At 41.1% G+C, this 26,459-nt stretch overlaps 2 protein-coding genes across 9 annotated transcripts in view; one reads left to right on the top strand and one right to left on the bottom strand.

Annotated features, from left to right (window-relative positions):
• Nucleotides 1-20: 20 nt before the first annotated feature.
• On the top strand, nt 21-17,957 carry PPP1R17 (protein phosphatase 1 regulatory subunit 17). The gene is made up of 5 exons (XM_015855075.3): nt 21-316; nt 6,685-6,795; nt 7,887-8,039; nt 9,242-9,403; nt 16,513-17,957. Exons 2-5 carry the CDS (start codon nt 6,714-6,716, stop codon nt 16,590-16,592), a joined length of 477 nt encoding a protein of 158 aa, XP_015710561.2. The 5' UTR covers nt 21-316; nt 6,685-6,713; the 3' UTR covers nt 16,593-17,957.
• A 6,920-nt stretch (nt 17,958-24,877) lies between these two features.
• The window catches only part of PDE1C (phosphodiesterase 1C), a 253,895-nt gene continuing 252,313 nt past the window's right edge, over nt 24,878-26,459 (bottom strand). For all 8 annotated transcript variants that reach the window (XM_015855054.3, XM_085539986.1, XM_085539976.1 and 5 more), the window contains one exon: nt 24,878-25,279. In XM_015855054.3, coding sequence (XP_015710540.2) covers nt 25,110-25,279 — 170 coding nt within the window. In that variant the 3' untranslated portion in view covers nt 24,878-25,109. The remainder of the gene's footprint in view (nt 25,280-26,459) is intronic.

Here is a 26,459-nt window from a genome sequence, read left to right on the forward strand (position 1 = left end):
TGGCTGCAGCTCGCCTTTTCACTCCAGTCACTGCACTGTGAATCCTCCACATCCCTCCCACTGCCTTCAGCGTCTGGCCAGAGATGCGTTCTCCTTGAGGTGCTGCCGGCATCCCCCACCAAAACCCACTGGGTGCAGACGAGTGGGGATGCTGAGTCCCAGCCTCCCTGAGGACTCCTGATCCTGACACTGCCATAGCAACCACTTCCACTGCTCCCTTGATAAGGGAGAAGCAGTGCTCGCGTAACCCAGCTCGGGACATTGGAATTCCAGACAGCCCCAGCGCTGAATTGCAATCTGTATCTGCCACCACTCCGTGAGTACTGCAGCCTCCTGCCTCTATCACCTCTTGCTTTGCTCTTTTCTTTTTTTCTTTTCCCTCCTCCGGCAAGGCAAATCTCATGTCACCCATCCCTATCCCATGGGAAGGTGGCTGGGGATGCTCCCATACAGGGTGATGCCATGTTGGGGCTCAAACGTAAGGGGATGTATTCTTGGGGAGGGAAGACATGAGAGGAAACAGCTTCAACTAACTTTTATTCTGGGGTGGACACTTTGCAAGGAGCTGGTACTGTGAGCCCCTATACCAATGTAAAGGGATGGCACATGTGAGGGTCGGTTTGCACCACGAGGAAATAATTAAGGAAGGTTTTGCATGATTTATTTTCTCAAAAGAGAAAAACTTTGCAGCAAGAACCTGTGCAAAAGTGTCTTCTATGTTTTTTGAAGTTTAATCATAGGGATTGGTTTTCTTCAAGTTTATGGGAGGTAGTGGGAGTCAGTCTTCAGACCAGGCTGGTTTTGAACTAGCCCCTAGAAGTGCACAAAAACCTGCTATGAGACAAGTCTGAAGGATCTCTGCATTCATGCAATTATTAGTAGCAAAGGTTTCACTGGAGGGATAAATCAGCATCAGGCTTTCAAATAACTAAATGTTTCCTAAGAAGTTTTAAGTATGCTTTAGAAAACTAAAATCAGACTAATCTAACAAGAACATCTGGAGAGATGAGCCTAGTGCTCAAATAATTGAAGTAGCATGAAGCTGTTCTCTGTTCTCAGGAAGACATCACCTCAATAGGGTAATGTTAAAAATATAGCAAAACTTGTAATGGAAAGTTTGGAGTTTAAGGCAAGAACACCCAGACTTTCTATTTTTAGGGCATCTATTTTCTTTTCCAACAGCAGTAGATGGGTTGCCTTATCTTGTTTACAAGATGTGCCTGGGAAGTAGTTATAGAGGACCACAGAATGGGTGCAGATAGAGAAGCCAAGGCTTTCTGCAGAGCACGAACTGGAGGAACCCAACATATACAGGCACAGCGCTGCCCCTTGAGCCGTTTCAGATGAGCTCTGTGACTGGAAGGTGGGTGCAAGATGCCCAGATCCAGATGAGGGTATCTTAGTCTCTCTTTACATACTTGTCAGTAACAAGGTGCCTACTGACACTGTAGGAGCCTGCAGAGGACATGCAACAGAAGCACAGACAAGTCTTTTTTTCCCTCCCACACAGGTTTACTGAAAGAAGAGCTGGTGAGGGTCCTGGGAGCTTGACCATCCCCCCTTGTTTGTGGGTACACTGAAACAAGACTGAGAGGGGCAAAGGAATGAAAACAGAAAGATTCAAAACCTGTCTGGAAAGCATTAGAGTGTGCATGGTGGGAGGAGATACTCTGGTCTCAGTGGGAAACTCCAGTGCCTGAGTGGCTGTCTATGCAATGTAGCAAAGAACAGACCTCAGAGCATTAATTGCTGCAGTCCAGCTTCTGGCTCTTATCTCGCACTGTGAAATAGTCCCACTTGTTCCCATTTCTATCTGTTGGGTGCTAGCAAGGCCAGGCCCATGCATGCAGGGATGCAGATCACTCCACGGCCCCCACTGTCTACACTTCTGCTGCTGAGCTCTCCTTTTTCCAGTAGCACTATGGCCTCTGAAGCCAGCTCAAGCAAGGGCACAGCAAGGAGCTAGTTCACCCTAGGCAGCCCAGGAACTCTGTTTTGACTTTTCACTTCTCTCACAATGAATGCCATATAGAAGAAAAACAAAGAGTGAGACACTACTTCCCTCATCCTTCTGACAAGAGTACACAGCCTTGCATTTTGACTGTTTGCCTGCCCCAAGACCTGTATTGTCTTGCTCATGGCAGAAACATGCTCTGGGTCCGGAAAGAGATAGGTACCTAGTGTCATACAGACTTCGGTGGCAACATTACCATCCACATATCAAAATAAATACCAGTTAAAATCAGATTGCCAATTGCCAACTAACAACAGAATGCTCTTTAGAGTACTAGCATCCAAGTCAACATGCCAAAGGCATCTTTAATGATTAGGCATGGCCTGCAAACTAGTGCATGCTTTTTCTTGGAGGTTTTTGCCAGTTGTGCAAACAAAACATTCTTCTGACCAAATAATAAATAAATATTAAAAATCTGTATACTTACCGACAGCAGTAAATAGGCTACTGAAGTCCTCAGAAGCGGAGTTTGTGGAGAATTTACAAAGGGCCAGTTCACAAATTCTAAGGAAAATAATAAAAGGAAATAACTTGTATACATAGCGAGTCCTTAATGCTGAAGAGCCCAGATATCTATGACCAATTAGCCCCAGTAAACTGAGATAAGAATTGCAGGTCAGAAAACTCTCCATTTTATGGGTGATTACAGTCATCTACTGATGACTTCTTTGAGAATTGTATTGTATTTTGAGTTTACATCCAAATCAACATGTTTATAATTTCCATGTAGAAGCCTAGCACCTAAAAACTTTCAGATCCTAGGAGTAGGCAAGAAATGCAGAGTAACTTTAGTCTAAGCAAAGCCACTTCTGTACCTAGGTCAGGATCAAATGAGAAAAGTCCAGCTCTTCACATTTCTTCTCAAAGCTTTTGTTTCCTGTCCTATAAAGGAGATTTTTCTCATGTGATTTCATTTCGTTTCAAGATCACTTGAATGTCACAAGATCAAAGGACCTCAAAAGATTTAAATTGTTCTGGTAGAACTCAGTGTATCTTTGCTGAGTTTTCATTAAGCTCCAGCCTGATCACTTGAAACAAGCAATTATACATCAAACTAACTATACACCGAAACAGTAAAAAAAACAACAACCCTGGTCTCTTGTCTATCTCTAGTAAAAATATTTATATTTAATGGAATCCTAGAATTAAATGCACTGGTGGACTTTTTGATGGAGCCCCATAATTTAGGGAAAGAAAGGAATCCTATAATTTGCATGTATGTGTGCATACGTGTGCTTTAAGACTATGTTAGTTAGTAGTAGGAGCTGTACATCTCCTTTCTCTGTGTAGCCATATTAGGTCACTCTACAAAGAGTTCTGAAGAAGTAAATTAATTGATAAATGTAGAATGTTTGCTGTAAGCTACTTAATAACAAAGGTGCAATTTAGGAAGAGAAAATTCCAGACATTTCCCATCTGAATCCTCATCTTTTACAATAATGCATGTTGGAGTCCTGTTATATGACAGTGACCAGCATGACAAATAATCCACACAAAGCTGAAATAGCTTTCTGTCATATCAGTTCGCCTTGTTATTCCTTGCTCTTTTCTCTGTAAGTTCAGCCCTATTTATTGCCAAACGCTTTTACAAGGAAAAAAAAAGTTACATAGTGAAAAAAGTGAACTCTTTCTCAGCCTTTTCAGAAGCATTTAAGGCATCTCTGCTCTGTTCTTTCCCAAAAGTAAGAAAGAGACTACAGGTGACTCCTTTGAGAGTACACTTCTCTGCAGGAGGGTGGTACAGCCTGGCTGTGTCATTCAGAATGTAGTCTCAGGCTAAGTGACGATTGAATTCTAACTCATATGGAAAAATCTATATCCTTTTTAGACACCGGCTCCTGCTGAGTGTGATTTAGAGCTTCACTGCAAGCATTAAAACTGCACCAAGGATGAATGTGGCTCATTATGTTGAGAGATACAATAGAGCGTAAGAAAAAAATCACAGTCCACCATGTAAACAGCAGGCATTACCTACAAAGGTGACTGACTATAGCAGAGTGCAAACTGTTAGCATGAAGGCTGGTAGGAAAGGAGTTGCACTTAACGCACTAACATCTGAGGACGTGCTTCCATTTGTAAAAGCATACTAATGACTTCATGCAATCACTGTATTAGTCTTCCTTCCACGTGAAATATTACTGGGCAATCTGTTTCTTCAGTGTCTGGAATTGATTTTAGTGGTTTGGAAAAGCACCATTACAGTCCTCACATACATCACCTCCTTTTTTTGAATGAAAGACTTGTATGTAATGCACAGCAGCAGGAAATAGCATCACCAGTTCACACATTGTATGCAACATACATAGATAGACCCAAGACATCAAAATTCACCACACATTCTGATCATTCTTTTCTTTGTGTTTTTTTGTAAAATGAGCAGTGTGGAAGCATATCTGTCAGCAAGGCAAAGCTTTCTGTGGGATGAACTCCAAAATAAAAGGGGTCAGAAGTTAGCCTGTAAAACCATGTTTTAAAGCACTGCAGTTGCTTTGGGCTTGTCATCTGAGACTGTGAAAATGTAAAGACAGATCTAAAAGATTTATTTTAAAACATTATTTTTCAAATTATTAAGAAAAAATTAACAAAGAAGTCTTACATCTAACAATCCTAGATGAAGTCTCTTTACAAACTTGATTTTCCTGAGATGAAACAACTTACAGAAATCAAATCTAAGTTAATTAGATTTTATAAGGCATTGCTAGCCAGAGTAAGTTATTACTAATCTTACAAGTAGACTTTACTAAGTATCTCCGCATTTTTTCACTCAAGACCTGTTTTAAAAAGTCCATAGTCTGAAATGTTACCTTTAACTTTACTGAAAACTTTCTATATAGGACTGTCTTCAGGAAAGAATATTACCAACACAGTCATAATATTTAGCTAACAGCCAGCATAACTTAATCAAATCCTATAAAATCAAATAGCACTGAAGAAATAAACAGCTTCTCCCTCAAATCTCAAAATGCACTGTGACCTTTCATATGGCCAGATAATGTTTATGTTCTAAATGAAATGTTGACTGTTATGTCGTAAGCCTTAGCTACAGATTATTTATATAGTCAATAAATAGAGCAACCATACCATGCTAAGAAGCATTCAAAGATTTCTTTATGAAGGGTCTTCCTAAGTGAAGGGTGTTATTTTGTTTATTTTTGTTAAAGGCCAACGAAGTTTCCAGGTGGTATAACCCTTTAGTATAGGCCTAGTGCTGGACTGGGCCAGATCTTCAGTGGTTGAGGCCCTGGTCTAGGCCTGATTCAGAAAGGTGTTTATGAATGCATCAAATTTTACAAATTTCTGTGCATTTTAAATACTGAAGGGCATGATAGTTAATTCCCTAAGTACATTATGAGTCAATGTTCCTGGCATTTATTACTGTAATATTACTTTGAAGTCACAAGGGTTTAGGACATGTTTTTCCATTCCCTGAAGAACTAGCTCATTGCACGATATGATTGCGACCTTTCATATTTTGTTTGGCAAATATTTATGTTACTAGATTTTGCTTGAGGTTTAATTGTTCTTAATATAGATGCAAGTTTAGTCATAGAAATGAGGTTAACTGCCCTAATGTTCACTTTCTCACTGACAAACAACTGCAATTTTCAGAGGAACATTACAGGTAGTTTCTTGGCATCCAGCAAGATTAAAATATACTCACACAGTATAGTCTCCTGTTCTCATCCTGTCTTCCTTCTTCCTGTTTTTCTCTGATTGCATTTTCTTTCACTTTTCTGTTATTTCCTTCTTCACCTCCCTCTCCTTTCCTCCATTTTTTTTTTCTTCTACTGTTGATGCAGTCTTTTGATTCTCTTCCTCACTGCTTTCCTGCTCCCTACAAGGAAGTCAGTCTGCTCCTATTCCCCCAAAACAGAGAAGAGAGGTTGTGAGCAGAAAACTACCACATCTGGTAGTTTCAAAGCATCAAAGTTTCAAATCATTGGGGAACGAATGCTGGGGATTCTCAGGTAGGAAGCTGGACTCCGGGGCCTTCCACACTTGTGCATAAGAGGGGATAAAAAGCTCTGAAGAGCAAAATAGCAATCCAGAGAGATCTATAGACCACGGGCACTTAAACAGCCTTATGACATGGGTCCCCAGTGCTCCTGCCAAGGCCATGAGGTCGTTCTCCATGCTGACTCCATGCTGGCAGACTTCCAGAGTCAGCTCCCACAGTTGGGTCTTTGGGGGTATCTTTTAGAGGAAATGGAATTGTAAGAATTAACTCTTCAGCATTCACAGTTAAAAGTTAGATTGCATAGTAAACACCAGTTATGACAATTACTGTACAATTGAGAGTGTAATATAGAAGAAAATCAGAAAATATTTATTTCCCAGCATTTACTTTCTGCATGTGATAGCAATTTCTGGATGATTAAGTTCAGTATTCTTCTGTATAGTCAACATATTTTGTGTGCTTTTGTGGGTCACATGCAGCAGTGTAGGTGGAAAAAATGGATTATCACATACATAACAAAGACTGTGGATATATGCATCTCTTAGCATGCTTGGGCAAAGTCAGGTCAGCAGACTGTATGACAGAAAGCAACTGGAAGACAAGAGCTTCCCCCAGTCTGGCTTGCAAGTGGATACATAACACCAATATGTCTGTTTTATGTCATGCTTTTTTTTTTTTTTTTTTTTTTTTTTTTTTTTTAATGGTGCTGCAGTTTCAAAGGGAGAAAAAAAAAACACTTCAATGATGTCAACAGAATGTGTTCAGCCACTTGATATCCCAGAAGACAGACTGGACAAGCGAGATTCACACTGCAACCATTTAGGTAAGTGTTATTAGATGATGTCATTGCAGAAATTGGAGAGGTGTTGCCTACACATCATTAGGTCCTGTCCAGTTGCTGCTTTTCCCCTCCAGCAGTACAACCGAGTCCTCGTGAAACCCGATAGATTATACCTTCTGCTGACATTTCTGATGCCAGATGGAAAGGCAAAGAGTGTTTCTCTTTCTTGCATATAAATATTAGCTGAAGCTCTAGAACAAAGTTAATTAATGAGGAAAAATGAAAAAGTCATTGTTCTTTCCTCTGGTAGAAAAAACAGAGCACTTTCTTCATTTGTACAATAATAAACTGAAGCCATATAGCTGGTTCTTTCCTAAATATGTATTCTAAGTGCAATTTAAGTAACAGATTTTAAACACCCCCTTTTCTTCTAATGAAGTGGGCTCAGTACTTTTTTTCTTCTTCATTTTCAGTCTGTTTCATGTTAATTTTTGCACTGACAGCACCAGTTTGCCATATACCTATATACCAGACTTCAGACTTGATAGATGTGATTCTGTATATTCATGATCTTTGCCTCAGTTTCAAATGCTATTACTTCACTGTAACCTGGCAAAATCATCATAAAGATTCAGAAGCCCAGATACCACAAAATACTTGCTCATCTTTTAGCTTTACAATGACAAGAAGGAAAAAAAAAAAAAAAAAAAGAGCTGGCTTTGTCTACTAGTACCTCCAACTGACCTTGCAGATAAAATTTTTCCCTCACAAAAGTGCCCTTGTAACTCCTGAAGACACAGCCCCACAGTTAGAGCTGAGTGGGACAGTGATGGCCCTCTGCACCATAGTGCAGCTTTCCTCAGCTGTGTAGCACACCGCTGCCCACAACTTCCCCCCCTGCCCTATGCCTACCACCTACACAGCAGGACCACCAAAGTCACTCAGCTCCCACACAGTATGGCACAGAGGCCTCTTGTACTGACCTCCTATTTAGGAGTTCTTTCTCCACAGTCACTTCAGTCTTCTTGGATGAAAGCTGTATTATTAAAGCTTTTCACCATCTGTTTTATTATTTCTCCTCTGCTTCACTTTCTATTCATCTTTTGGGTTGTGGTTTTTTTTCTGTTTTGCAGAAGATCTTTCAGAACAGCTGATTAAGAGCTGTGATCTCAAAAAGAAACCAAGAAAAGGTAAAACTATCCAGCCATCCCAAAACACTGAACAGGAGCAAAAAAAGCCAAGGAGAAAAGACACACCAGCTATACACACCCCACCACCCCTAACAGGTAAACAGTACATCTCTTTGACATCTCACTCTGTAAGAGTAGACTGAAACTGAGCAAACATCCACAGACCTACTTACATCCCTGTGGAAGAAGACAGGAACACGACTCCACGCCACGTGCTCCCAGTAAAGCAGGGGAATGGGGAGGATCCATTTTGTGCTCTGCAGCTCCTCCTGCCCAGCAAGGGACTCTGGGAGGAAGGCAGAGAGGCACGCAGGCTGGCTGTAGCCTGCTGCTCCTGGTAATGACAGAGTCCTTGTGCATGCAGGGATTCTGGCAAAAGCTGGGTGTTTAGGAAAGCCAGAAACCACCACAGTGACAAAGGAACTCCTTGTATGATGCCCTATGCTGCTGTATGTACATTGACATACCTCTGCAGGTCAAGAGCTGAATGACACCAGTCTGGGGAAGGGAAGAGTGAGGAGCAGACTGCCACTGAAACCAGGTGGTTTTCCAAGATCAGTGGGGGGAATGAATGATTTTCTCATTTCTCTCCTAACAAACACTCCTTTGTATGCTCCCTGGGGACTGAGTTGTGCTCTTGTATCAATTGCACTGACTTCTTCCCATGCTACATACATATGAGTTAACCACTAACCATCTGCATGGTCTCCTTCATGCCTCCAGCAATTCACACTTACCAAGTGAAAAACAAGCAGTGGGGTTTTCCAGTATTTATAATATAGAATTTGAACTCATCACCCCTGGCTCTTCAGCTTTCACATGTGTCTGCCTCTCAGTAATTCTCTTTTAAGAAATTGCTCAGATCTGGTAAGCTGCATTTTGTACCCCAAGTAGTAGTCACTGTATGAACAATTACAGCATTTTACTAGTTTAAATAGACAATTTCTGAGTAGCCGTGTAGCTCATGAGAAGATTAAACATCCATATGATTAAACCACTCTCGGTTTCTGGAAATAAAAGATGCCACTCATCTTCACTGTGATTATTGATGAGCTACAGTTTAGCCCATGGCATAAAGCCAGAGACCACCGCTGCATATACTCAATGGGATGTAATTGACTTGAGGGAAATGTGTACTGTTGCAAAGCCAGAAAAGAATGTACACAATGCTGAGCAGAAAATGCACACACTGGGAAAGTGCGTAGTAGTGTTAGTAGTCATTGGGAAAGTCATACAGGTTCAGTTTTCTTCAGTGTAAACAAATCTGAAGTGATGTTTTCTTTAATTCTTGCCTACAGGCATACTTTCAGACTTCTCTGATAATCTGCTGAAAAGGTATGGTATCTCAGAGAAGCCACAGAGAGAGAGAGTGAGTCAAGGCTCTCAGATCACCGAACTGGAGCAGAAAAAGCCCAGGAGAAAAGATACACCTGCAATACACATCCCACCTTTGGTAATAGGTAAGAAACTTAGCTGAAGTTGTTCCTAGGCTGAATGGAGGTTGTTCTGCCCAGTGTACTCAGCAATGTTTGCTGGACTGGACCTATATAGTCAAAATATCCAATAATTGGTGTGGATAATTGAAAGACTTTTCTGTACCCACTACTCATGCTAGATAGACCTGAAGGGGAAGTGAGAGTAGACACAATATCACTTGATTATCTCATGTAAAGACTATCCTGTTTTTCATGAAAATCCAACCACTGCCCTCCTTTTCAAACTAGAGCACATGCAAATATTAAGGTCATATAACTCACATTACCTCACATATCCTGGAGCAAAGCTATTTTGATGAACCTGCGGTTGATTTGAGCCTACACTGAGGAAAACAAGCTGTGAACTTGTAGTTAACGGCACCTTAAAGACAGTTCTGTGCTTCTGGCACAATACACAGCGCAGCAGCTAATTTGTTCATGAGCATATGGATGCAGCCGTCCATGTTTTGGCCTTAAGACCCTTTGTTTTTTGAGTTTCCCACATTTTTCTGTCACAGAGAAGCCTCAGTTCATCAATGTTTCTGAAGGTCTTTCAATATGTAAAGCAGTGTGGAAGTGTTAATTACTGCTACTAACCATGGGTGCAAGAAACGTGTAAGTTTGTGTGCTATATACCAGCTGTTTCTTAACCACAGGATCGAGCAAAAGAATGAATGAATGAATGAATGAATGAATGAATGAATGAATGAATGAATGAATGAATGAACGAACGAAGGAAAAAGCAAACAAGCAAACCTCGCTTTCAAAACTAGTGCTAAAACTTGAAAAATTTGGTTCCCTTAGGAAACTCTAGCATCAAACAAGGTCTGCTGTGGGTTGGCACTACTGAAACAGTGAGATGTACTAGCTAGCTGAAGAGGTCTTGAGACAGCCGTTTTGGCCTTGAGTGACTAAGCAACAGCTGAGTACATCAGGCTCCTGAGTTTTAGGTACTTTTGAAATTTTCTGCACTGATACAAAGTATGAAGTCTGTAAATGGCTTCAACAGTCACAGTAAGTACCTTCATTTGTAGACATATCCTCTCCTTGTCACAGAGTCATAGAATCATAGAATCATAGAATGGCCTGGCTTAAAAAGGACCATAATTATCAAGTTTCAACCCTCCTCCTATGTGCAGGGTTGCCAACCACCAGACCAGGCTGCCCAGAGCCACATCCAGACTGGCCTTGAATGCCTCCAGGGGTTCACAACCTCCTTGGGCAACCTGTTCCAGTGTGTCATCACCCTCTGAGTGAAAAACTTCCTAAACCTCCCCTGTCTCAGATTAAAACCATTCCTCCTTGTCCTATCACTATCCACCCATATAAACAATAATTCCCCCTCCTGTTTATACACTCCATTCAAGTACTGAAAGGCCACAATGAAGTCACCCCAGAGCCTTCTCTTTTCCAAGCTAAACAAGCCCAGTTCCTTCAACTTTTCTTCATAAGAGAGATCCTATGATCACAGCTGATTGAAACATGCAATAATATTTATTTTTTGTCATTTAACCATCTTACCTTTATCATCATGGGGCTCCCTAGAACAAAGGAATGTGACTAACTTTGCAGGATCGTGATCATGGCAGCAAGCATGACAAACACTAGGTCACACAGGGTCATTGATCTCAAGCACTTGAATGGCTTGCATCAATAAAGCAGCATGCTGCAAGTGTGTCAATGGTCCAGTCATTTACTGGGGGAGGTTAGGAGAAATCTATCATAAAACTTCTGAGCCCAACTGCAAATGATCCACTTTGAAATATTTAATATAGAGCTCTGATAATTAACTGCTTATATAATTGCTTGAGGAAATTACCAAGAAAACTGCCTGAAATTTCTCATGACAAATAATTAGGAAAAAAATCAGTCTTTAAGAAACCAATTCAGAAAGAGAAGTGGAGGCCAAGTTTATCAGATCATTTGTAATAAATGTCTTGTGCTTTATACATGAAGCCTACTCTTTCTGTGGACTTTGGAAGAGTGCTGAGGCATTATTTTGGTCAGTTTAAAAACACTCCCAGGAAGTCGCCTTCAGCCATTTTAGCACCATCCAAGATGCTGTGTGTCCTTTGGACTCCAGGATCTACACAGAGGAGAATCCAAAAGTGAAAAATGTTTAATAGAAATCAAAAGTAAAATGTTTTACTGTGACGGTGCTGAAGTGTTTGATTCTTGTTTTGGTTTGAAAGTAATTGCTAGCTAAGGGGATGTAGCAGGGGTAAATTATTTCCTTGACACATCTCAACAATACTATGGTTAGCATCCAGTCACTTTCTATTTCTTATTTGTAGCCTAGCATTAATTAACTCAAGTAGGCATTTAAGGGAGAAAGAAGAATTATTTTAATCATCTTCACCTCCCATGAAGACTTTCTCTTTAAAAATTTTTGTAGGAAGAGAAGTCAATACATTTTTGTCGTGACAGGAACGTGTTGTAGTCCTCAAATGGTTTAGTAATCACAAAACTCAAAAAGGAAGAACATAATAAAAAAAGAAAGAGAAAAAAATGCAGTAACTTCCAAATGAGTGGTAAATTTCAAAGTGTGTTCACTTGCCACAGGGGAATTACAGAAAATTATGCATTTTTTAAGGTTTTCAATTACACTTCCAACTACACTTCCTTGTCTACTCGTGAATACACTGCTCAACACACTGCCCAGCACTCACCACAAATTTAAAGCAGCCTTCCAGAAGCTTCCTTTCCCCGCAGACAGCTTTTCCTTCCATATCCTGCTCTAATGGTTGACTCCTCCAGGCAGACTTCTGCTCCTCTCCAGGGCAAAAGAGCCTGTGTGAATTTGATTCCATCTTGTGAATTTTTTTCTTCAAGATATTTACCAACATACACAGTTCTGCTGGTTGAAAGTTGCTGGTGGCAACTTCATGTCTTCTTGTGAATAAGTGACTCATTGTGGCTGAGGGCTGGTCAAGTATTTACTGCTTGTTTACTTTCAGGGTTATCCCATCAGGTAGCAGACAGAGAATAAACAAGTTGAGCTTTTGTGGAATGGTGGTGCGAAATAGCATCTGAATTATAGACTTGGAGACCTGAGAAGCCCCAGCATAGCTACTTGTGCTAAATAAATATAGAAGGATGTTTCTGTCCCCATTCTCCTGGTTCTGCCATTGCAGCAGTGAGCAGGACACTCAGTGCCACATGTAACCTTTGTAAATCCTGACTGTGTTGTTCCAATTTCTTGTTGTTCTTCCTCCCAAGCTTCCCTCGTTCAGTGGTATCATAAGCAATATAAAAAACTCCACTCAATTGTTTGTAGTAACAGTAACATTAATTATCTTTTTGAGCAGTTGTCCACACAAATAGCTTGTCATGAACAGGCACTGAAGGGGCAGCTGTTTTACCTCTTTGGTTTTGGCCAACTGATCACGAGTACTATAGTACTTTCTTTTTCTCTCTTGGGTAACCAGAAACCCTTGCAAATGAAGCAAGCCAAACAGGACATAGGGAGTGACAAAAATAATGTGGATAGCATGATCCACGTGTGAATTAGAACTGGTTTTACACCTTGCAAACATACAGTTAGGAAATGGAGTGGTAGAAAAGTGGTTGCTGAATGAGAACGTCTACACTGTTGTCTAAAGAAACCCACATCTCCCTGTTGTCTGTAGCAGTGAGGAAATCAGTGCACGAGACAGCTTAAATGTCTAAGCCTGGGCTTCAAAAAATACTCCCCTTTTTCTAAATGTACTCAGGCTTCAACCTCTTAGTGAAGTGGCAGAAATTGTGTTGTGACCTGTGTGTACAGCTGAGCCTGGAACAGAGATCTCCATTGGCTCCCCTTCAACCAGCCAATTCCTTGGCTTTATGAAGTGACCAGATGAGATCAAACACAACCACTGTTCTAATGGCATTCTTTCCTCATACACAACAGTAAGTGATTTAAATCCAATCCAAGGCTAGCTCTGGAGCATTCTTTATTGCCATCCACATCCGCCAGTTTGTGACATCATCAGGCCTGTGTGTTTCAGCATGAATGTGTTAATATAGGAGTGTGGTTCCTGAAATCTGGCTGCCTCTGATCTTAATCAGATCAGAGATAACTAGTAAAATCAGTTTAAAACTCTTAGTTCTCTCCTATCCCCTACAAAACGAGTTAAGGTAGCTTCGTTAGGATATTAACTCACTTGCTCAGTGAAAATCTCAGCATACTGTAGAGGCAGAACAGCCCCTTTTCTGTGCAGTGGATATGGCTGGAGCACTCCAGTAATCCTCCAGCCCAGCTGCAGGAGTGGTACGTAGCAGGCAAGCGGAACTGGTGTCATCGTCCCAGGAGGAGATCTGAGGTGGTACATGGCAAGTGGTTGGTCTAAGCCAACATTTTTTGCCTGTGTCTTCTAATAGAAATTTTCATGTCTCTGTGAACCTTTTTGTTCCTAATCCTTAGCTAAAAATTGCAGGTAGTTGCAAGTTCTCTCAGGCAAACATGACTGCACTTAATTTCTGTGCTACTTTATTTTGTCAGGTCTCTTGGCAGATATTAACAGAACAACCTAGCAATCCTTAAAACTGATCTGCGGGATGAGCTGCATTTCATAATATGCACAGATTGGAAAATAGAGACCGGGAGGCTAAATTATTTACCTAAATGATAAATAGAAAAAGACTGATTTACAAATGTTCCCAAATTCCCACATTTTACTTAGACTTTCAAACTTGGAATTTGCATACTCTCTCCACAAGCAATAAACAGCATTATGTCAAACCCCACAAAATCCTTTCCCAGTGTCAGAGAAATAATTGTATTTAAGACATCCCATTTGTGTTCCGCCTTCCACTGTTTCATGTTACAAGTCTGATTTTAAATGCATGTGTTTTTTCTTGAAATGGCTGGTGATCCACATACTAGAAAGTTAGTAACACCCAGCTCAAGGCTACATACTCCTCTGGTTTTTGAGTCCTGAACATTACTGTCAGTCTTTGGAATCCATTAGTCACCAAAATGACCCACTGATAATGATGCATCATATTGCTGTTGGTCATGGTAAGCATCTGGCTTGCTTTTGCTGTAGGTCCAGCGGAGAGCTGAGAGCATCTGGTTTGCTGCTACCTTCCAGCTGTCTTTAGCATCTGCTAGAAAGACATAATCATGCCATCAGAATTCAACACACTTTTCCTTAATCACTTTGTAATTCACAGAATCACAGAATTTTAGGGGAAGAAAAGGGTTGGAAAGGACCTCTGGTGTTTATCTAGTCCAACCCTGCTGCTAAAGCAGGTTCCCTGGAGGTATTCAAATAAGAGTGAGAGAGGATGTGATCATCTGGCACATGGAAGCTTCATTTATCCTACGCTCCCGATCTCTTATTCCTGTATTTACCCTAAAGTTAACTCTCATCAAATGATCCATTCTAACTTCATATTTTAAGAGCATTTAAGTTGTGCTTTCACAGTTCAAATACTTTATGAAGAAAAATAAAAAGAAAATAGAAAAAAAAAAGTTTGCATTTGTCTGAATTGTCTATAGTGAATAGAAGTCAAGGAGGGGAACATTTACATCCATCTCCACAACATAGCATAATTATTTGCTATTAACAGTGGTGGCGACTCTATCACTCTCTACTTTAACAAATAAAGTCCATTGTGTTTCAAAATAATATTCATGCATACCTTTCAGTTTATCTCTTGGTCCCGGTGGAACCATCTAGTTCACAAGAAACACATATAAATGAAACACAAGGTAACTTAAAATGAATACCAGTGTAGGTTAGTATTTTCATTCATTCGTCACCTCTTGAAAAATCTCCAGAGTTGAAGAAAATCTTCCTGTGTGGTATTGCTCTATTTTCAGACCTCATGAAGGCTGAAAGCCTTCTCTGTTCAGAATGCTTTCAATGCAGAAAGAAGCAAAACCAGTTGGTTTGACCGAGCAGCTCAGTTGGTTAGTGCAGACTAAAAGCAAACACCAGGAGTCTGAATTATGGAGAGATTTTGTTGGTTTCTACTCAATGGTTATCCTCATCCTGTTTTTAGACTGTGTTGACCTCTACACCAAGGAAGGTGGCCATAAACTATATCTTACAGGTTGCTTGCTGTTTACTGGAAACAAGCAAAAAAACCACAAAGTGTTAAAACAGAGATCAAGAATATTTCCTAATGCATTCTCCTTGTCCCCTCTTTGCGTTATTAGTCTGTAATAACAGGAGCAGCTATAGTAACTGGGACATCACTGTATCACGTAAAAGCCTCAAGGTCTTATCCTTTCAAGTATGAGAGAGAAAGAAAGGAAGGAGGTATGTGAGGGGTTTGTGGAAAGTATGATCCATAAAATCAAGAAAAACTTAGGAGAAAAGAAATACATGTTGAAAGATACATAGTATTTCTGATGAACCTGGTTTATAGAACCCCCGTTGTGCTCTTAACTGTAAAATCAAACTTTTTTGTTTTATGCTATGTTTTTCATCAGTGCTTTCGTGACAGTGATGGAGCCTTGTTTTTGTCCTCATATTACAGGGTGAATAGGCTTCAAAGCATATTCAGATCTCAGACCTTAGTAATTACTGGCACAAAGTCCTCAGTAATATACCTGAGTCCATTTTAACGTCAGTCTCAACTCTGCTGCTTCTGCAATTTATTGATTCCCTGTAGTTTCCATGTGTATGGTGATTGACATGTGGGTATTCTATTTTTCTCTTGTAGCATCTGTATTTGCAAAAATTAATATTGATATATGGATAGAGAAAGCAAGCATAGACTCAGTGACAAAAATTAGTTTATAGTATTTATTTCACCTTGCAAGATCTTCCTTTATTTTTTAGCTTCCCAAGGCCTTTTAAGAAACAGGTTACCAGATGAATCTTCAGTGTCTCTCCTCACAGGTAGCAGAAATATGCTAATTTAAGAGTGCTTGTTAATTTTAGCTAGAAACATGGTGGTCCAGTTCTAGTTGATGAGTAGGATGTCCCAAAAAATAAATGAGGAGCAACTCCCAAGATGTTAGAAAAATTACTTTAGGATCAAAAAAATTAGAGCGGATAGAAAAAATTATTCATATCCTGATATATTATGAAGAAGTGGCATTTTAAATCAATTACTTCTCTTTCTCTCTCTCTGTCTCTCTCCCCCCTGTTTTTAAGGCACAAAGCTGCTAACAGAAGAAAAGCAAACGGCAATTATGGAGGATGAAGAAAAGGATGGAGACACAATCCCCAGTTAAGATTACAGTGATATTTCCAGTATAGCAATGTAAATAATTCTGGGTCATTCAAAGTGGCAGTACGTAGAAAAAGAAGTCCTTTCATTTTTACAAATAGTAATTTTTTGAAGCATGCACTTGAATTTAATTTATCCTCAAGTGCTTCTCTGCATCTCATGAAATCCCAGCAAGCATTACAGGAGATGACAGAAAATTCACCGAGATGTGGGGCTGGAAGGATTCCCTTGGTTTACTAAAGCAGCTTCCCAGGATTTTTGTCTTCAAGGGATCCACCTGAGACTACATCTAGTACCTTGTAGTGTGGTGGTAAGAGTTGATACAAAGACCCCACCAGTCTGGGGAAGCTGGCACTAGATAACAGGGTGTCGGTAAATGCATAATACCACCAGATATCACAGGGTAGTCAAGTATCCACTAAAGGTTCAAATTCCATTTTTCTTCTGACATCTCATCTCGTTCGTACAGCTTTCCTTCACTGGAACAGTGCTGATCACAGCAAGTTTCCATACACAGGACTGATGTGATCAATGTTCCTGAAACGCAAAGCAAACACTTATTGGGCCTGTATCTGTTCATGCCTGGTGTTTGAGAGGAGAAAAGGGTAGATTTCTGTCATAGAAGAGCTTACAGCTATGGGCTGTCGTCACTGGCACATCAAACAGAACTGACGACAGAGCAAGAAAGAAAACAAAGAGAAACTTTTGGGAAGAGCAACATTTGCCTATTACAGTGGTATAGGCTGTTGATTTCTTTTTTTCTCAAAGGTGTTATTCCTGGATTGCTGAAAGCCAAATTAGTTGGAAAGCTGATCCTTTTACTCACCTTTTATATTTATATGTATATATATATGAGGTTTTTCAGCTCAGTCCTAGGAGGGGCTGTAAGGATTAAAAATCACAAGATGGACTGAGTAAAATAAATAGCATTACTCTATGTTAGATACGTAATGCAAGATAAAACAGCATAATACTTCTTAAAAATAATTTAATTAAGTGATTAAACCAATACATGTTTTTACAGCCAGCTACACACTTCAACATTTGTACAGAGATGGGTACTTGTAGAATATTATACCAAATACTTAGGGCTGGATAGCTTTGTGCTTACCTTAATAGCTCTGTACACTAGATGAAGCAGCAACATCAGTGGACCCTTAGGGACCTCAGTGCACAAATTAGAGATTACCTAGGCTGGCAGACTGCATCCAGTTATATGTTTAACACCCATAGGCAGGCAGCTGATGAGTACACTTGTCTGGACTTCATTTGCCACAGTGACTGACCCAGCATCTTTCATCCCATTCACAGATGTTCAGCTTCAAGATGTAACCAACAAGCTTTTAATAAAATATGGTATATTAAAGCATGCTAGAGATCAGCTGTATTATTAATGGGATGTCTGATACCCAGAAGGTGTAATTTTTAATCCTATTAATCTATCAACAAGATAAGACAATCTTTAAAATACGATCAATCAGTGTTTCATATGATAATGTTCACATAAGGCACACAATAAAGTATGTCACTGCACGTACGTGGTAAGAATATAAGTGCAGCCAGCATGTCATGTCTGTAAGCCAATGCACTGCTAGTTCTTAATTTTTGGAACTGTAAGTTACAACTCAATACAACTTCAGTTAGGCACTGATGTGGCCTAAGCTTTATGCCATGTCTCACTGCCAAGAGAGTTTCATTTGGATCCCACCCAAGCAGCTCAAGTGAAGTTTTAGTATTAAATTCAGGAATACTTAGAGGATGCAAAATGGGAATGAAGCTGCTCTGAGACCAGCTCAGGAGCATGGTGGGATTTAGGGGTTAGGAATTTAGGCAAAGAATAAAGGACATGGCCTCCTCCCAGCACAAAATACAGGAATAATGACAGAACCTGTGTGTTGCCCCTTTGAAAGAAGGTCCATGGCATGAGAGACTCCCTGTACCATTTGTGAGCTCTGGGGGAGTTTAACACAATTTCAGCAATTGGAACAATACCAAGCCTTATTTTAGCCATCCTTAGAGTTCAAGTCCATTGTTGTTCAAACACAAACAAGATCGCTCAGAATCTATTATCTCCTGGCAAAACTTATTCATGTTTGGATTACACTGATGTCAACTGAGTTGTAGCTAAGCTAGTGAATTCCAGTTGAGCTTGTGCACCATTACAGCAGCTTTTGTCTCTATGTGGAGTCTCCTGCAAAAATGGTAAAGAAAATGTATGCAGTACTGACCAAAGTCATCCAAACTCCTGTTTGAAGAGAAAAATATGCAAATGAGACGTAAGCACAGACAGTGGCCATCCTGTAAGAACTCTCCCAAAACAGCATCAACACAAGCAGTGATCGTGGTAGGCTTTTTCAAGACTTTAGTAACACACTGCTGCTGCAGAACAAGGTTGTCCTCTGAAGTGAAGATGCTTGTGCATGGCCATGGTACACTTGCAGGTCTCAGGAGATGCCCATGTTGTTGTTTCCAGCCAGCAGCTCCTCATGGCTTTGCCAAGCTCAGTGCTTGACCCTTGAGGCAGCAGAGTTTGGTGCTCTCTTTTTAAACAAAGAGTGGAAAGAGCAGCACAGTAGCCTGAGAGCATTACATTCTGGCAGCCCCAGGACTGTGGAAACACTGGCAGTACCCTGAGGAGCATGAAGTCTCTGGTGTGTCCCCAAGGCATTTTATCACCTTGTTAACAAGGGCATCTTGGCTCAGCTTGTCTTCAAATGAAGTTTCTGGTGTGATTTGTGTCTAGTTTTACCAGTGTTGTCAGTAACTATTGACACAATATAGTAAGAGTGAGGGTGTAGAGTCCTGAAAAGATTCAAATGAACATCATCACTGCCACAAAAAATACATTCAGATGTGAAGGCCCTTAAGAACACAAGGCAGAGGCGCAAATAGGGTGTGACTTCATTGCTCTGAAGAGGATTTGTTTCAAAAGCTGGGGAAAGTTGACTCAGCTTAATATGGAAAAAAGAATACCGCACTTTAAGCCTACCACATCACTGTGTGTTCTTTGCTAAAGAGGAGTTACAGTCTCACTGACATCTGTGATGGCACAGTTGCCTGATTTACCATCCCTGTATAGATCAACTTGAAGCTCAGACATAAATACTCCACAGTATACATCATTTGCTGAAGCTCATTTAAAATTGAATATTTATAGTCTGGCAATTTGGCATTTACTGCTTTTTACCCAAGAGCTACGTGAGCAACTAAGAAGTAATTCATCATTTGTCCAATTCAGTAAATAGGCGGTTTGTGGTGTTTCTGGGAAGCAGTGTGATGGATCATTTCTCAAAGTTCTCATCTGCCTCACTGTATTCAGTGAAAGTGTTAACCCATGGGTGTCAAACCTTCTGTCTTGCCTGGGATACACTGGGTGGAGAGGAATTGTCTTGGGCTGCATATAAAATCTGTAGGTTGATCCAAAGATAATAACCTTGTATTTATTTCCATGGAAACTACAACAGAATCACAGAACCACAAGGTTGGAAAGGACCTACAAGATCATCTAGACCAACTGTCCCCCATTACCATTGCTACCAGAAGCCACTAAACCATAACTTATAGCTCCTCATCCAGATGCCTCTTGAACACTGCCAGGGACAGCAACTCCACCACCTCCCTGGGCAGCCATTCCAGTGCCTGACCACTCTCTGAGAGAAAAAGTTCCTTATTATGCCTAATCTAAACCTCTGGTACAACTTGCAGCCATTTCCTCAGGTTTTGTTTGTTGCCTGGGAGAAGAGGCCAAACCCCTCCTCATCACAGACTGCCTTCAGGAAGTTTTAGAGTGCAATGAGGTTTCTCCTGAGCCTCCTTTTCTCCAGGCTAAACAATCCCAGCTCCCTCAGCGGCTCCTCATAAGACTTGTGCTCACCAGTTTCGTTGCCCTTCTCTGGACATGTTCCAGGGCCTTGATGTCTGTCTTGTAGTGAGAGGCCCAAAACTGAACACAATACTCGAGGTGAGGCTGTGCTGAGTACAGAGGGATGATCACCTCTCGGCTCCTGCTGGCCACACTATTTCTAATGCAGGCCAATAGGCTGTTGGCCTCCTTGGCCACCTGGGCACACTGTAAGCTCATGTTCAGGAAAGCATCAACCAACACTCCCAGGTCCCTTTCCTCTTCACAGTCATCCAACCACTCAGCTCCAAGCCTATAGCGCTGCATGGGGTTAGTGTGGCCAAAGTGCAGGACCCAGCACTTGGCCTTGTTGAACCTCATCCCATTAACGTCAGCTCAGCAGTCCAGTTTATCTAGATCCCTCTTCAGGGCCTCTCTGCCCTCAGGCAGATCAACACCACCTCCCAACTTGGTGTCATCTGCAAACTTACTGAGGGTACACTCAATTCCCTAATCGAGGTCATCAGTAAAGATATCAAACAAGACGTGCCCCAGTACTGACCCCTGTTTGGCATGGCCCCTTAGCCAGTTCCTTACCCAAAGAAGGGTAAACCTGGCCAGGCCATGGGCAGCCAAGTTTCCCCAGGAGAATACTGTGAGAGACCATGTCAAAGGCTTTGCTGAAGTCTAGGTAGACTACATCAACAGCCTTTCCCTTGTCTACCAGTCTGGTTACCCAGTCATAAAAGAAGGAGTGGTTATTCAAGCACAACCTGCCCTTCATGAACCTGTGCTGGTTGGTCCTGATCCCCTGGACTCCACACACGATCTCACTCATGATTTGCTCCATAAGTTCCCCAGTACCGAGGTCAGGCTGACAGTCCTGTAGTTCCCCAGATTATCCTTACAGCCCTTCCTGTGGATGGGAGTCGCATTGGCAAGCCTCCAGTCCTCCAGATACAAAGAACACAATAACATGATGTGATAGAGTCAATTCTCAGCTACAAATCACTATTTTTCAGCGTGGTCACTACCATTATTATCTGTGCATTTTCACCAGCAAAAATATCTGCACAATGTTGTGTGATTGCATAACGGGTCTGGGCTGCACTGCTTGGCAAGGTAGAACTGCTGCCATGATAGTATGGGGCAGGGGGTGGCTGCAGAGCTGGCTGGGCTGGGACACAGGTGGGACAGGGCTGCTATAACCACTTCTGACTGCCACTCAGGGAGGGACTGTAATTAAATTGAACTGAAATGTTTTGCTTTAGTTATATGCTTGTCCTGACAAATGTTAATACTTGTTCTCAGTTCAAGGCAGCTTTGTTCACCAACCGGTTAGTTGCTGAGATGAAGTAAAATATTTTGAGTTATAATTCTGTAGAACTGTATTTCAGAATGAGCTCTTTTCTGTTTTCTTGATGTGTATGTGAAATATCCCTGCCATGCAGCAGCAGGTGCTGAGGCAGGGCAAGGGGACAGCCTCAGTGGTGTGTGCAGTGGAGTGGCTGATCCTGGGGCTGGCAATGAGGGCAGCATGTCCTCCTGCGGGGTACGTTCTGTGTGCGGGAGGCAAGGGGATGCAGGAACCTACATGCAAACTATAAATGTCCAAAAAGAGAAAGACAACTGTTTGTGTTTGTTTGTTTGTTTTTGTTTTGTTTTAAGAAGAAAAATTCTTTATTTTGTTTTGTGGTTTTGACTTTTTTGTTATTTTTTAATTGTTATTTTAAATTGTTGATTGTCCAATCCTGAACAAAAAGTCCAAGTGAAGCACCTGGACTGGATCTTCCTGACAAAATTCAGCACTTCTTCCTTTCCAAACTGAAATCTGCTTCTTCACAGGAACAGCTGCCTCTGTCACTTCTTTGACCACTCCTCTGCTCCTGGGGAGGGATGAGGGAGGGAGACAGGGAGGATGAGCTCATGGAAGCTTCATCTGTGAAAAGAAGAATAACCAGGAAATGGAGGCTCCATGTGAGCCCACCGGGTAGCCGTAGAGTTGGGGCTCTCCCTCCCGGCTAAGGGTGAACTTATAGAATCCTTGTGCCTCTGTGATGTTCAAAGCCCCCAGCAGTTAAGGTCCCTCTGCTGGACTCGTCCCACTGCCCCGGCACAGCAGCTCAGGGCATGGCAGTCCCTGCCCTGTCTCAATTCTACGTTGCTAACAAGCGATTATCTCAGAAATCACTGAGATTTTTATTATTTTTTTTTTTTTTTTTTTTAAGTAGAATACATTGCAAAGCCATACTCTCAAATAACAGATTTCCCTTCTAAACTTCATAGAAAATTTCCCTTTAGTGTACGCTAGATGGCAGGGTTGGACTGAGAAGAGGAGTGCATCACGAGACATCTTCCCAATGCAAATCACAACCTGCCAGCATTCTTCACCTCCCCTAGCTCCAGGAAAAAATGAAACATAAAACCACTTTAAGCCACTCAGGTGAATTAAATGGCTTTCTAGAGAGGACTCCATTAGAGAGCAATGCAGTGCAGCACAGGTTCGATTAAATAAAAATATGAGCAAAGAAGAGTCCGCTCAGAACCGGATTAAGTTTCTAGCAGCCACATATACTCCCTGTGAGACCTTAGGTAAATCAGTTCATTTCCCTGTGCCTGGACTTCCCAAGATTCCCAACTTATCTCTACTTCATGGCAAAGGAGACAGTGTGAGTCAAGGGAGTAAAGACAAAAAACAATCCCGTTTAAGATGTTGATAGCACAGGACTATGTTAGCTGGTAGACTGTCCCAAAGTGAAGGAAACGACGCAGACAGAAAATGTGTTTGCAAGAAGAGTATAATTTTAAGTTTCCCAACAGACTGCTTATGTAAAACATTTCAGGGTACTCAGCAGCAAAATATAATTCTCAGGGAATTCCTAGAAATATATTCCCATTTCATAAACAGATAGTTTTGAAGTGCATTCCTCTTTGCATTTAGTTCAGGCAGTAATCCAGCCTGGCTACTGGAGTCATGAGTTCTGATGGTGCTTAAGGTCAATGTCACAAATATCAAACAAGCAGACAAAAATAAGTGACCTGGGGACATCAGAGTGCTCGGTCAGCTGTCTGCTGTGTTCACCAGTTGTGTGGATGTTTCTAGGAAAACACTGTGGAAAGATGCCACTCAGGTCAAGTACACCTGGAATTGCAGTGATCTCTGACAGACAGGAGAGGATACCCCAGATGTGTTCATGCAACAGCCAGCTGTATTGTACTGTAACTCAGTAGTGCAGTGTTACTTGCATACACCAGTGCACTTTTGATGTTGGACATTCTGATATATATATATATAATCAGAATATGAATTCACAATGAATGAACTTTTAGGAAATATGAACAATAGAATTAGTAGATGCAGCTGTAGATCTAACATGGAGAGATCAGTGCAGGTTTTACAGGAGAAAACCAGCCTCACAGATCTCTTGAGAGTTCCCTGGAGGAGCCCATAGAGATTTGCAGAAGACACGCTGAGAAGGTTCTGCTGTCAAAGCTACTGATCTGTCACCGAGAGATATTAACATGTGAACTTAACATGGATAAATAACTGGTTAACAATGGAGAGGTGGGGAAGGCATAAAATGGTGAGCCTTCATAATGTGGGGGAATTAAACTCTCTGCTATTCACTGTGCTTATCCAGAAGATGTGGTTTGGAGAAGGTGCCGGTAGAAGAAGAAAACAAGCAGGGTAAGGAAATGAAGAAAGTAAGTAAAAAAAGAAGAAGAAGAAAAAAAAAAAAAAAAAGATGAAGAGGAATGAAAAGAAGAAGAAGAGGAAGCTTACTTCAGTGTAATTGGCAGAATTTCTGGTATACTTGCATCATGAGTATCGTGTGCAGTTCGGGTCCTCTAAATAGAGGTTAAGAGAAGATAGAGAGATCAGCAGGAAAGACAAAAAGTAGAGTAGATTTCCTTGTGAGGACAGTAGAACAGACATCCTCAGCCGGAAGGGGAAGGCCGAGGTGGTCTATTAATCACCAGGGGCATGCAGAAGAAAGGGAATTATCTGCTGTCGTTTCTCACAGCGTAAAATGTAGGAACAAAAGCAAATCCTTCACAGAGTGAAGAATCTCAGGTCCATGGGGTACTGTGCACCACAAGAACACATGGGATTTTGCTCACATAAATTAATGCCACAGAAGGTTATACTATTAAATAGACAGCTGAAGTCACAAGGCACAATTTTAATGTCGTGCTATGTCTTCTTTTCCCTAGTGAGTGAAACAGTTTGTACTTCAGTTTACTACCTTCATTCTCCTGAGCACCTACCATACTATGGTAGGAGAACATTCAGTTTGGCAAGGAAGATCTTCTCTATGTTCTTGAAATAGGAGTTGTCTTACCTGTGCTAGGCAGCAAGTCACAGTGAGAACATCATAATGAGCTCAATAATCCAAAAAAGCATTGGCTTCCTTAATTTGACAGGAAACAGTGGTATACAACTACACTTTAAGGTAACAGTCCAATATTTTATTACTAGGTGAGTGTATGCTTTAAAAATAAGAAGGCTATTGAGAACATTTCTAGGGCAGTGTTCATTATATTTAGTTAAATCACACACTTGCATTTATCTAGGATTAACAGCTGCTGTACAGCGCAGTATGGCCTGTGCTATGGTTGCACAACATCCTTCGCCAGCCCGTGAGGAGCTTCATTCCAGATGCCTCTTCAGCTCTTCTGCTATTTCCTAGTCCAGCTCTGAGAAATGTTTTGGATCTTTTTCATCCTTCCCCTTTGATCAAGGAGCTTATACCTCACAGGATGTTCCTCTGATTTCTTGTGGAAGGCTGGAAAAGAGGGTCCTGAGCTGTGGGTGGGCCTCTTGAGGTGACACAGCTGAGGTTTGAGGGCTGTCAGTGACAAAGCAAGAACAACAGTGGTTACTGTGCTTAGCATTGACTCACTGGCGGGCTAGAAATTACTTCTGTTCAGCGCTGACTGCATAACAGAGGATTTCTGGCTTGGCTGTCAATACACTCTCGTGTTAATGGGTAGATACAAAGGGTTAGGAAAAGGTTCAGGATGCCAATAGATGTGAAATATGTGTTATAAATATAGATGTAAGACTCTAGAGTGAATAACAGACATTTTCAACATTGAAATCTGGGCCATTAAGCATTTCAGAATACCTGATCTTGAAATCATGCCCTTATTCAGACATCCCAGAGTCCCAAACCAATGCAGGTGAATCCCAAGGAATGTTCTCAAGGTTAAGAAACAACAGATTAGACAGAAGATGAAAGTTCCTGGAAGCCTGAATGAGGAAGCAACCTTTTCTTTTCACCCATGTTCATGTAGATGGCTAAACACTTAATTGTTTTCAAAATATGATTTATCAAACAAGATGATTTTGAGGCGATAAATCTGGACAGAGACCGCTTTTTCCCAGGAACAGGTGGATCTGAGGCCTAGTATGATTTCTGGGAGAACTGCAGACCATTGTGAGAGTCACACGTTGTCCTATTTGAATCTGACGTTTCTCAGCTTTTTGACTACATTTCTTTGAATTTATATCTTGCTTCCTTACCTCTTACACAGGAAAATTGAAAGATAAAAAACAGGGATGGCTACAATCAAAGCATATTTGTCTTTTGTTTACTTCCTACTTGCAAAACAACCAAGTAATAAGACAACAGTTGGTCTGATAAGCACTTCAAAAAAGTCATTGCTCTCAGCATGAATCCTAAGAAGGGAAAAAAGATTCCCCTGTGTAAACTAGCTAACATCCGATACTAACACACAGTCTCAGCCTCATCTTGAAAAGGCCTCAAGTGAATAACTGTATGCCAAAATGTCTTGGGAAACAAACAGCTATGCACTGAACTCTAGAAATACATATCCATATTTCTGCATAGTCATGTTCTTTCACATCCTCAGCTCCCAATTTGCTAGACTAGACTGACATTCATTAAGATTCAGATTATCCATTAGGTGATTTTCTGTTCTTTGAGGCACATTCACTTCACAGAGTCATTTCATTTTCTCTAGTCAGCATGGATTCAGCCAAACTGCTATTGGATTTTCCATTGC

Source organism: Coturnix japonica, chromosome 2 (assembly GCF_054131305.1).
Source record: "Coturnix japonica strain WE chromosome 2, WE-NBRP24, whole genome shotgun sequence".
Taxonomy (NCBI): domain Eukaryota; kingdom Metazoa; phylum Chordata; class Aves; order Galliformes; family Phasianidae; genus Coturnix; species Coturnix japonica.

Excerpts from the sequence above, each read along its gene's own strand:
- PPP1R17 (XM_015855075.3), top strand. The coding sequence starts at position 6,714 with ATGATGTCAACAGAATGTGTTCAGCCACTTGATATCCCAGAAGACAGA. Across the intron at positions 6,796-7,886 it reads TTCACACTGCAACCATTTAG|AAGATCTTTCAGAACAGCTG; the intron begins GTAAGTGTTATT and ends TCTGTTTTGCAG. Across the intron at positions 8,040-9,241 it reads CACCCCACCACCCCTAACAG|GCATACTTTCAGACTTCTCT; the intron begins GTAAACAGTACA and ends TCTTGCCTACAG.